This window comes from Monopterus albus, unplaced genomic scaffold, assembly GCF_001952655.1.
Source record: "Monopterus albus unplaced genomic scaffold, M_albus_1.0 scaffold393.1, whole genome shotgun sequence".
Taxonomy (NCBI): domain Eukaryota; kingdom Metazoa; phylum Chordata; class Actinopteri; order Synbranchiformes; family Synbranchidae; genus Monopterus; species Monopterus albus.
The window spans coordinates 178,814-191,243 of NW_018128273.1; the positions used below are offsets into that span (position 1 = coordinate 178,814).

The 12,430-nt window shown below is 38.8% G+C and overlaps 1 protein-coding gene and 1 long non-coding RNA gene across 5 annotated transcripts; one reads left to right on the forward strand and one right to left on the reverse strand.

Annotated features, from left to right (window-relative positions):
- The first annotated feature begins 285 nt into the window (after positions 1 to 285).
- On the forward strand, positions 286 to 6,357 carry lrrc71 (leucine rich repeat containing 71). Of its 4 annotated transcripts, none has more exons than XM_020586042.1 (18): positions 286 to 468; positions 1,007 to 1,045; positions 1,131 to 1,256; positions 1,523 to 1,630; positions 1,785 to 1,860; positions 1,967 to 2,041; positions 2,243 to 2,311; positions 2,442 to 2,601; positions 2,696 to 2,779; positions 2,920 to 2,994; positions 3,300 to 3,413; positions 3,534 to 3,597; positions 3,685 to 3,758; positions 3,862 to 3,888; positions 3,970 to 4,081; positions 4,834 to 4,925; positions 5,373 to 5,420; positions 5,745 to 6,357. In XM_020586042.1, exons 1-18 carry the CDS (start codon positions 396 to 398, stop codon positions 5,865 to 5,867), a joined length of 1,539 nt encoding a protein of 512 aa, XP_020441698.1. In that variant the 5' UTR covers positions 286 to 395; the 3' UTR covers positions 5,868 to 6,357. The 4 variants fall into 4 exon arrangements, with proteins under 4 accessions (XP_020441698.1, XP_020441700.1, XP_020441697.1 ...); XM_020586041.1 differs by having other exon boundaries at positions 288 to 468; positions 3,967 to 4,081; XM_020586044.1 differs by lacking the exon at positions 5,373 to 5,420 and having other exon boundaries at positions 3,967 to 4,081; positions 5,922 to 6,357.
- On the reverse strand, positions 2,715 to 3,388 carry LOC109951511 (uncharacterized). Its single transcript, XR_002273618.1, has 3 exons — positions 3,272 to 3,388; positions 2,905 to 2,976; positions 2,715 to 2,806 (listed from the first exon to the last, which is right to left on the reverse strand). It is a non-coding gene; the product is annotated as an uncharacterized LOC109951511 (long non-coding RNA).
- Positions 6,358 to 12,430: the final 6,073 nt, after the last annotated feature.

A 12,430-nucleotide genomic window follows, 5' to 3' on the forward strand; every position in this document is an offset into this window, starting at 1 on the left:
AGTTAACATAAATTAAATACTGCTTAAACTGAGCCATATAATACCCTGAAAGTAATACTTAGGATGAAAGAAATTGCCGTATTTAGCCAACTTTCCTCGCAGATTTGCCAGTCACTTGAAGACTCGCGATATTTACATGTTAATTTAAATAGTGATGTTCCATCTCAGTAGTCTTACCAAGGTACGTCCACATTATCTTCTACTAATTATCATTACTAAATACTACCAACCATTATCTTCATTTTACCTACGCAAAAAAGGCGACAAGTCTCGCGTTGAACTCTGAAGCATGGACTCGCGGGTGCCATGGTAACTGACGCTAAAAGTGCTTTATCATAAGAAGAAAGCGACGTTAGCTGATGAACTGTATTTAACGGTAACGTTGGGACATAACGATGTCTAGAAAGAGACACGTAAAAGAGAAAACAGAGAAGGCAATTGCTGAGGATGAAGCCTCGAAAGTTTCAGGTTACACAATCTTTCATTAGCATGTTGATTAACGCCACTTCAGTGTTAGCTAGCGGTTAGCGGTCACTTATGAGACAAATGTTTCAATTAATTAGCTAGCTAATCTCAATTAATCTATTATTATTACACGCCATAGGCGTTTGATTATTATAATATTATTGATATTGTAACATATCATTTGTATAATTTGCCGGCTCAAATATAGTTAGCGTGATTTTATTTTGACAGGTCTAAAAAGCGGTGGAGGAAGTATTTCTATAGGTAAAAGTAGTAATAGCATTCACATGTTCACTGATTGTATTCACATCTTTGTCACAGTGGACTGGAGCCTACAGTAGCGCACAGTGCAGATGGCAGGGAAACAGGAAAACAGTGGATTTTAGCATTTAAAGAATCTCAATAGATGTCAAGGATGAAACAAAGGTTTTACTATTTTGTGAAGTATGATATTTTAATAACTTCCTTTAACTCCGTATTTGATTAATAAAAAGGAGAAATGCTCTGTGGGTGTAAACGTTGGCCTTTCTGTTGCTTTTAGGACTGACTACAAATGAAACATTACCTGCTCAGACCTTTGGTAAGTATACTATAGCATTATCAGGATGTCTCTGGTAAACGGCTGAGAGTTGTATGGTTAATGTGTTAAACCCACTATCCCACAGATGAATATCAGTGCTCAGGAAATGTGAAGATTGACTTCCATGAACTTTGTACTCTTCTGAACATAAAGGACATTCCAGCTGTCAGCACCAAGCTACTGGTTTCCTCCACCACTGAAAAAGAAACAGGTAACATAGATAAACAAGAGATCACATAATACTTTTCATATTTCAAAGTGACAAGTATTTGCACAGAACTAGTTCCTAAATGGAGACTAATTTAGCACTGATATCTAAAACTGGCCTTCAATTATCACTCGTGTTTGTTCTACACTGCTTGTTTCTCATTTACTGTACTGTACAGATCATTACAGAGAAAGTTTGATCATACAGTAATTATCCATTTTAAATTCTCAGCTTCAGTTCACTTACAATTAACATAACTGTACCTTCAGAGGACAACCAGTCTCAGATAAATGCTGCATCTTTCTGGTCTAAGCCTTGTCTCCAAGTTGAGCTGGAGAATGAAAACCAGCTGAGTGCCAAAAGCATAAAGATTTCTGGTAAGAAAAAACTAATAAGAAAACAACAAAACATTGGTTTAACCTTTACATTTTTTCACTTTTTACAGTCTCATTTAAGTTTCTGTCTGCAACAGTAACCGTATTATATGATGTCATAGTGTAATAGAATATAATTTTTCTTAAATCTGTACAGGGTGGAAAGTAGATGAGCAGATCGCCAGAGTGCTACAGAAGATGTTTCCCTCCTTGAGCCAGCTACATAGCCTTCAGTGAGTAATGAGCTACTGGGGAAATGCGCGACCCTGTTACAGGGAAAAGGGACACAACTGTCATTGTTTTGTTGTTGTTTGTGTCATCTTGTCCATTGTGTTGCAGGTTTTGGCAGGCAAGACTGACAGATCAGATGGTAAGCTCCCTCATGAGCACAATATCTTTGTGGTCAAACCTCAGGTGAGTGGATCCTGCTGTTATTCACAATGTCAATCTTTATTTTGTAGCTTCCTGCATCATGGTAGGTCTAATTTAATCTAGGCTCAAGAATGGAAAATAAATTGGACAGAAATTATTTAGAGAACACTGTAGTATGTATAACAATATCAATTAAATACTGAGGGTTAACGATCCACCCCCCTTCTATTTGTTTTTTGTTAGAGCTGTGATGTTAGAAGGCAACCCTCTTCCACAGCACAGCTACCATCTTCTTCTATCGGAGGACAGCACGTGAGTCACCAAGCGGTTTTACATCTCACATAATAGTACAGAACTTGTTCAAATTAATTTGTATTCACACAATCCTACTGTATTACACAATTAACATGTTCGATTTGTGTTGTGCGTTTCTTTGGTCAAGCCTCACTCATGTGTCCCTGCGAAACAACCGGATAGGTGATGAGGGTGCCCGTCTGGTTGGGTCTGCTCTCTCCACACCTAGATCTGCCAATAAGAACCTTTTGTCTCTCAACTTGGCATTCAATAGTATTGGTGATGCAGGAGCTGCGCATATTGCACATGTATAAACCAAAAGTGATTCTACATTCCCCTGATTGGCCCCCTCACTACTGAGCGACTGCTGAAGTGTTGTCTTCTTCCTGTTTTGTCTCTCAGGGTCTGCGGTTGAATCGTGCCTTGCTCTTTCTCTCACTGTCTAACAATCAGATTGGAGACTCAGGAGCTGCTCATCTGGCTGCGGTATCCATTTACATTAATGGTTTTATCCTGAAAAAAAAGGCATTTGAATCAGTGGTTAAGTTGTTTTAAATTATATTCTGCTTATTGCATTATATTATGTAATTTAATAAGTCTCCGCTGCTCACCACTTCCATTTACAGATACTTGACAAGTTTGCTCTCACTCATGATGAGGTTGTAGAGAGGAGGAAGCTGCTACTGCAAGGAATGCAGTCTGTAAGTGCAGCAGCATCTAACATTAAGCTATCAACACAGTTAAATGTGCCTAAAACTGGGTGAACATGGACAAATAATGTGTTGATCTCTCACTGGGCCCTGCAGTAGGAATTAGGCCATGTCAGGCAACAACATTCTCTAGTGTTGATCTATCACTGGGCCCTGTAGTAGGAATCAGGCCATGTCAGGCAACAACATTCTCTAACCATAACCTGCATTACCTTTACACTGAAAGAAGATGAAACTGCCTGTCAGTGTCCTGTAATTAGTGAGTTACCTTTTAAACACACTTTATAAATCTGTAGTCATCTTTTAGAGTTGATTCTGTCCAAACGCCTGCTGACCAGCTCCCCTCAGTATCCAGCAGTACTTCATCAAGCATCAGTAAAGGGGAGAGCAAAGGCACCTCTAAAAAAAAGGTAACACGTCAACAATGTAGAACTGACAGCACAAGTAAATCTGTGGTGTCAGTGCAGTGTATTTGGTGTGCTATGGTTTGTAAATCTTGTACTATGTTTTTGGCATCTGTTAAATTACAGGAAGCATCCAAAAAAGAAGAGAAGCTAGCTACTAATAAAGAGAATCCAAAGGCCAGCAAGAAATGTAATCATTTCTGTCACAGATAAACACTTCTATCTTCTGACAGCATGGGTGTTTATCTTGTCATGGTTGTCTCTAAATATCTCCTAGCATCTGATGTAAAGGTGGCTCAAAGTAAAGGTGGCAAGCCAGGGGCCAAAGAGAAACAACCATCTGCACAGGAGGTACCAGAAACATGTTTTCTCCAATCCATGTACTAAGATATAAACATGCACATGTAGAGTCATTTGTTTTAATTCATTTTGGTTGTTTTGTTTTCTTATGCAGGATCATTCAACTGTTTCCCAGTATGAGGTTTGTTTGATGCAGTTTTCTTCTGATTTCAAAATGTGATATCTTGTCATGCACATGTTTGCTTGTCTCCTTCTCCAGCAGGGGGCAGAGTCAGTGGAAACAGTGCACCCCCTGCTGGACAAGTCGGTGCAGCACAGGGATGGAGAGTTTTTTCTGCCTGGAAACACGACTCTCACCTCACTCAACCTGGCAGGTCAGTAGCTGCAGTGTCATCACCCCAGCTTGGAAGACAGCATTTTATCTCTAGCACAATTACAGTTAAGTTTGATAGCAGGAATATGTGAGTTCCTCAGAATCAGTGTGCAAATGCTTCTTGTCAAGCACAGATGCTGTTGCTTTTAGGTCACTTTATATTACATTTATGCTGTATCTTTAGAGAATATATAATCATTTAATCTTTTTAATTGTGCCTCCAACCTGGAAACAGATTGCAACAGCATGTTACTGTGACTGACTTTACAATGATATGATCTACTTAACAGTCAAATATTAAGTAACTGGAGTTTGGTCTGAAAGTAGGGTATGCTTATTCTCATATGCAATAACCAATAAATTATATAGAGGACTTTTTTTTAAAAATATATTACATTTATTACAGTTATTTTGTTGACTACATATTTATTTTAACTAAAACCTAAACTACGGTTATCACATATATAACATATAATATAATATATAACACTGATTTATTTTAGTTTTAAAAGGCACAAAACACAGTAATAAAAAAGTAACTTTGATGCCAAAACACATCAAAATTACTTTAATACCTTGTTCAATGAACATGCCAAATTAAATAAAGGCATTTGAACTTTCTTATAAAATGAACGCCTTGGTCATTTTTGTTGGTTGGTCTTCTAATTCCTGTTTGTCCTGAAAGGCAGCTATGAACAGCTTTGCATTTATTTCACTAAATAAAATGCTTATGGTGTCTCTGTATTTGTGCAGGAAACAGAATTACAGAGAGGTCACTGCCTTTGTTTCTGAAGTCACTAGAGATGCGGGGTGAGGGAGGAGGCCTGCTGCGTCTCTGCCTGCAGGTGCGTTTCGCTTTATTTTTATTTATTTATTTTTTAAATGACGCTACCAGGGTGAGTCCCACTGAGGTATAAAACCTTTTTGTTGCAAGGGAGCCCTGGCAAGACAGCAACATTACAAAGTTACAGACACAATATAAAGCATACAAATACAACAATAAAACCATTCAACACAGGTCAACACAATCTGTGCACAGTTCACTTCAGCTCATGACATCAACTACATCCAAGTGGTTTACCATTAAAGGTAGAAAATGGGTTTTTACTGGTCATTACATTTTTCAAAGTCAGGATTTTACTGTACCAGTGGCCATTCTGCTTTATTATAACATTTCTGTGTCATTTTGGCCATCATTCCTATTGCCTATATTACTCCAGTTCTTTGCTGAGAACATGCAGCATGCAGTTTTATATTGTGTCTGTAACTTTGTAATGTTGCTGTCTTGCCAGGGCTCCCTTGCAACAAAAAGGTTTCATACCTCAGCAGGACTCACCCTGGTAATGTCATTTAAAAAATGCTTCATTTTGTTTCTAATTACCTTTTTTAAAAATGTATTTACTATTAAAGTAAATGTTTAGACCAGTTGTATTTTAATTGACATACGTAAATGTGTGTACTTCCATGTAGCTCTATGTATAGTGCTAAGATGAACTTTTACTGGAGAAAAACATGTTAGTATGTTTAACAATTACATATATTAGTCAAGATATTACTTTAGGCTCCTAGGGAATTAAACATAAATACAGCAACTCCACAGTGTTAGCAGTAAAGCAAGAGTATAAATATGGTTTGTATGGTGATTTCTGATCTTTCTGCCTCAGAGAAACCACTTCCCACCAGAGTGTGAGTCTTATGTGAGCATAACAAAGCTGATGGCGCTCTCAGATCCACTTAAACAAAACAGCTGTGAACACACAGAGGAGGAGGCGGGGCAGGGGGAATAGTCCTTAGTGGCTGTTTCTTATGAAATTCCTCTGTGTTTTGTTGTTAAATTGTAGTGAAGAAACTGCAGCACAAAAGAATGTAATACAAAAAGGCAGAACCACTGGAAGATTTGTCTGTTTCAGTCTGCTGAGCTGAACGTGGATGGCTTTAAACTTTATTCTTTGATTTGCTTTAGCGATGTCTGAAATTGTCTCTGACACTGTATGCGCTTTTATGTTGTGTTCTGTTTGTTTTTCTTTCTCTCTGCTGTATTCAGATATCCCTTGCAAAAGAGATTTTGATCTGATCTGATTAAATAAAGTTTATATACAACTATAGATTTCATCCCTGATCTCTTACACAGTTTGGCTACAAAGGGATCACCTTGTGGTCAGAACTCTTTCAACATACATGCTAACATGATAGTAGTGTGTTAAGAGAGTGTTAGGTTATTTCCTAGTTAAATAGATATTCAGAGATTTGTTGTCTAGAAATGTTTAGTGCAGACAGATTGACTAGCTCAGGCTGTTAACTGTTCAGTAATGGGCCTGCAGTGCAGACTGCAGGCAGGTCAAGGTTACAGGCAAAGAGCTGTTGGTGTCAACTGTAAATGCTAGTCTTAATATTTGTCTTAATGTGTAAGGTTATGTCCAATTGTTTTAGATACACACCACGAAAACAACAGTCACACACCTTGACTTTTCCTCATGTTTTGGCTAACGTTAGAGTCAGCTGCAAAGCTGGCTTATCAGGTGACGTCACGGTTTCGACGCCCTGCGTAGCATGGGCTAGCCCAAAAAATGATTAAGATTATATAGGTTCCTTGGTCCAGAGATCTTGATCCTTTCTGCTGCCTGCGCGCAGGTAGAGGGTGAGAGAGATCTGGACGTGTAATGTAAATTTTACCTGTGATCCTCTGAATAAACCAGCACGGTTATTTTTTATAAAATCTAAAGCAGTCTACTTCGTCTCATTGAGAGTTCCTGGTTTAAAAGAACCGGAAGAAGCTTCATAGAGAAATAGTAGCTTATAGAGAGAACCTATCATTAAGCACTTGTTCATTTTTATATATTTGATTCCTGTCATCAGAGACGTAGAGCTCCAGGGCAACCTGCAGAAAAGTACAAGGAGAGAGAGAGGACACACTACGGGAGAGAGGAGACACAAAGTTAGTGATGTGTAATGGTGGCATATAGAAGCATGGAGAGAGAGGAGAGGAGATGGGAGGGGAGAGAAACTCAGAGCATCATGGGGCCCCCCAGCAGCCTAGGCCTATAGCAGCATAGCAAATGGAAGGCTCAGGGTCACCTGATCCAGCCCTAACTATAGGATTTATCAAAAAGGAAAGTCTTAAGTCTAATCTTAAAGGTAGAGAGGGTGTCCGCCTCCCGAACTGAGACTGGGAGTTGGTTCCATAGGAGAGGAGCTTGATAGCTAAAGGCTCTGCCTCCCATTCTGCTTCTGTGGACTCTAGGAACCACAAGTAAACCTGCACTCTGAGAGCAAAGTGCTCTGTTAGGATGACAAGGCTGTATGAGGTGTTTAAGATACAATGGAGCCTTGTCATTAAGGGCTTTGTATGTTAGGAGAAGGATTTTAAATTCTATTCTGAATTTTACAGGGAGCCAGTGGAGAGAAGCTAATATGGGAGAGATATGATCTCTCTTGCTAGTTCCTGTCAGTACTTTGGCTGCAGCATTTTGGATTAACTGGAGGCTTTTTAGGGAACTATTGGGACATCCTGATAGTATTTGACTTTTTACATATATACATACACAAACAAAATATCAAGTATACAGTAATAATACATAATTAAATATTCATAATATGAATGATTCAAGGCCTAATTTTTCATCTTGCTGCACATCCACTGTTGCTGCTGGTGGTTAAGCTTGCAATTGGAGATGCTCCTCTTTCAGTCCTGACTTGCATCAGTTGAAAGATGTGACACTATGGTCAAATGTAAATGAACTCAACAAAACAAAATGTCCCACTTTTAGTGACTGACAAACTAGGGAATTGACGAATTGAAGAGAATTGGACCTAACACAGAGCCCTGTGGAACGCCGTGACTGACTTCAGTTTGTGTGGAAGATTCATCATTAACATGAACAAATTGAAATCTTTCTGATAAATAAGTTTTGAACCAACTTAGTGCAGTTCCTTTAATCCCAATAACATGTTCAAGTCTCTGCAGTAAGATGCTGTGATCAATGGTGTCAAAAGCAGCACTGAGATCTAAGAGGACAAGTATGGAGACAAGTCCATTGTCTGAGGCTAGGATAAGGCTTGCTCTGAGGCTTGGTGACTTTCACCAATGCAGTTTCTGTACTATGATGGGCTCTAAAACCTGACTGAAAATCCTCAAACAAATCATTGTTGGGCAAGTGGTCACATAACTGCTTAGCAACAGCTTTTTCAAGGATTTTGGAAATAAATGGGAGATTGGATATTGGTCTATAATTAGCTAGGACACCTAGGTCAAGAGTAGGCTTTTTGAGTAGTGGTTTAATTACTGCAACTTCAAATGCCTGTGGAACACTTAGCCTTGAGCTTAGCCATGACCCTATCACCAATTCACCATCTGTCCTTCCTTAGACGCTGTTAGCTTGCTGCCTTATATACCTCACCCACTGACAGGCGGATGTAACGAGCTCATCAGTGTTATTCACTTCACCTGTCAGTGGTCACAATGTTATGCCTTACTTTATTATTGTTCCACACTCCAGCCCAGCAGGTGGCGATAATGCACCTTAATTAGTGATGGCCGTTTGACACCCGAGGCTCCGACACATGCGCGGTAGCTCATAAAGCAATTGTTTCGAACCACTGTGCCGAGGCGTGTTTCGGTCACATGACTAGTGTAGTTTGAATCACTTGAGTGACGTCCGAAGCAGTTGGGTTCGTCGGATGTCAGGTGAATCAGTTGATTGGTTCGGTTTGTCATGTGAATCACTTTGGATCAAGTGTGTTCAGAGATAGGATATCCCTATTTAGTGACGTTCATTTGAATCTGTCTTTGCAGAGTAGGTTGGTTTGTTGCTTTGAGAGTTAGTAGTGTTGTAGCAGATTGTGTATTTAGTGGAGAATCACTGTAGATAGAGAGATAGATCAATAGATAGATAGATAGTAAGTTAGAGAGAAATAGATAAAATAGTTACATAGATAAATAACACTAGATATAGTTACATAGATAGTCCTAAATAACGTTAGATATAGATAAGATATATTGCATATATAGTTACCCAAACCTCTATGAATTATCCAAGCATTTCCTGTGTACCCCATCCTCATCTGTGCCATGTTAACGGGTTTTTTCCAGGGCTGGGGACATAGTCTGTAAAAGGAGAAACCGCTTGTGGATATACTGTTCTCAATAAAAACTCATAAACAGTTACACAAGCACACCCACTTCCCTGTTCTTCAAGCACACCCTCTTTACCCACATACCCATGAACCTCCTTACCAATGAACCCCTAAACACACCTTGCCTTGGTCCACACTATAATCTGTATTTGCACCAGCCCCATATGAAAATGACATCTGTCTGAATCTGTAGAGCACAGCTCATGAATGTGGCAGCACCATTTAAATGTTTTCATAACACAAAATATAAGTGAGGAGCATATAGGGTTACAATCAGACGTGCCACATAAGACACATGGTCTTTAACATATGTCCATGTTTATTTTATATTTTATTGTGTTAGCTTGAAACCATACAACCATGTAGTGTAGTCAAACAGGAATGTGCATGGCGAATCAAATCCCAAACAATCCATGAACCAATAAGCGACCCGTCTTGACTGCACTTCATTTTCTTGACCACTAGATGTCCTACTCGAGCACGGTGTCATTGAGACCTCATCGGCCATCACTAACTAAAGCGTCAGGCAGGAAATAGTGCTGGAAAGTCAGAGCTGGAGTCTAGAACAATCTGGCAGGGGACTGGTGGGAGAAGGCTGCTTATAATGCGGTGAAAACAGGTGCAAACAATCGGGAGTGTAGTATCAGGTGATATCCTGTGGGGGAGGAACCTTGGTGGAGATGTTAAGTGCGGGAGTGAGGGGGAAACAGGGAGTAGGTGAAACTAATGTGAGTGATTATAAAAGTAAAGACCGAAACTGAGGTGAAACAAAAAACAGGAAATAAAATAAAAGCACGACAGGAAGCAATGGAACCGAATCATGATATGAGATGGTGAAATTAAATAAATACAATTAAATGACATTAAAATAAATAGTAAAGTTTCTTGGCTGCCAAAAGCAGAACAATTGGTATTAGTCCAGTGTTGCTTGAGTTAATGGAAAAATTGTTCTTGAACAAATACTTCTTAATTTTTCACGTAATGATTTGTATTATGATTTTCAGCATGCCTTTAAAGCAGATCACTGTACATGCAGGGCACTAGCCAATAAGTGGTTATGACAAGAAAATTATGGTGGAACTATTTTTTTACTTTAGTACAGCATTTATTATTATAAATCATAAGTTATTATGATCAAAACTAACTGTATATGGGTTTAATTCAACAGCATTACTTGTCTGGTAGCATGTAGTCTGATTTTTTCTAATAGTCGTTTTTCTTCTTCTTTTGGCTCATAAAGGACTGATGTTGTATGTTCTGTTTTACCATGTTGCATGCCAGCGGCTTTTCGGTGTGTGGCAAGGACACTTTCAGTGCCCTGCTTGAGAGACAGCTCATATGTCATGCAAATAAGAGAACCTGTTCTGACAAATAAAAAGATAGGCCCATTATTGAGACAGTGTTCATACTGTCTAAAACACTGCAAGTTGAAGACTGTTTTTGTTAAGATGGTACAAGTCATATGTTACAAAACTGACAAATAAACAACAGGCTGTTTTATTAGATCAGTGCCCAGTTCTATCAAATGGTCTAAAAAGTTACATATTTTTCTCTTAACTGTTTTAGTTAGATAATACAAAATCCAGACTTGTTTACAAAAAAGATAAAACAAAAACCTCCCTGCAGTTTTTTTCTTGTCAAAAGCTCAGGTGAGATTATTATTTTTAGTGAAGGTTTAGGCCTCAGGAAATAAACTCATTTGAGTGGCATTTTTGCTGGAATGTGACTTTTTTGTATTTTGTAACACATGTTCATTGTCAGTTAGATCTTTTGGAAAGTTTTTTCATAGTAGCTTGAACTACTCTGAAGTACCTGTACTTAACCAAACTAGAGTACTCCCTAGGGCGCTAATTTCTCTAACCACTTAATAAGAACAGTGACAAGAATTACAAAATGTTTATAAACATTTGTGCTTTAGGTGCTATTGAAATGTTACATAAAATAAGACAAAAATAAAAAATAAACTGTGCATTCCAATCGGAAATATATGTAATCAAAAATAGGAAGGAGAGAGGAAAAGACTGTATTTTCCTCTCAGACTAAGTGAATGTTTAAAGAAGGACCAGGACTCGAGTTCCCATTTCAGGAAGTTTTGTTAATAAACTCATCAGTGTAAAAACGAATTAAATTCAACTTGATGCATTCAAATCACCTGATGCCCATTGTGTTTCTCAGGTATGGGAGGAAAAACACTCTTCTGGCCTCATACATCATGGCGATCACATTTGGCTTCGCCAATGCATTTGCAAACTCCTACATCCTGTTTGCAGTGCTGAGGTTTCTCACTGGGTTTGGACTGATGGGGATCAGCATAAACTCAATAGTTCTCAGTGAGTAGTTCGGATCAGCTGTGTGCAGAGACATTTTTTTAACTAACTGGTCCCCGACTTGCCTCCATCACTGTTTACAAAACCAAGTCTTCTTGCAGAATATTTATTATGTCTTGGCATCTGTTTTTTCCTGCTCACCTCGCAGGCATCGACTGGGTGGACACCGGTCACAGGCCGTTTATCGGTGTGTTGGTGTGTTGGGCAGTATGGCCTGGTCTGTAGGCAACATGCTGCTGGCTGGGTTTGCCTTCCTGGTGACTGGCTGCGACCACTGATCATGACTGTTACAGCCCCAGTGGGTGTCGCAGTTCTGACCTGGTGGTAAGAGAAAAGGTCTCTCATCCCCATTTTCACAGTTGTTGTTTTTCCAGTTACATGTTGATGTAGCCCTGCAGAGGAAGTGCTTTGGATCCAAACAAATTAGTACTGAATCTAAATCGGAACATACTTGTTAGAGACAGAGGTTACATTTTCCTTCAAAATGACTGCCTGAATGAAAATGACACATATTATGGGTTACTTAAATGTTTTTAACATATCAAATAATTTAGTTCACAAACATTTGTGCAAAATCAATTCAGAATATTTTCCTAATGTGATTTCAATTGCTCACTAATTGATACATCCAAATTAGAGTACCACGTAGCCTGTAGCTTGTAGTGTATGAAAACCCAAATACTGGGCCTGTATAAAACTTAGATAGTGAATTGCTGCCATCTAGTGTTTTCCTGAATCATTGTTTTGATTAATTTCATCAGCGGATGCTGTCTGTTTGGGACACATGCCATGAATGTACTTCAAAAAGTTTTTAATATTTTTCCAACTATTGTTCAGTCGTTAACACAAGTGTGCAAAACATGAAACCCAGGGCTGTTGAAGAATAAATG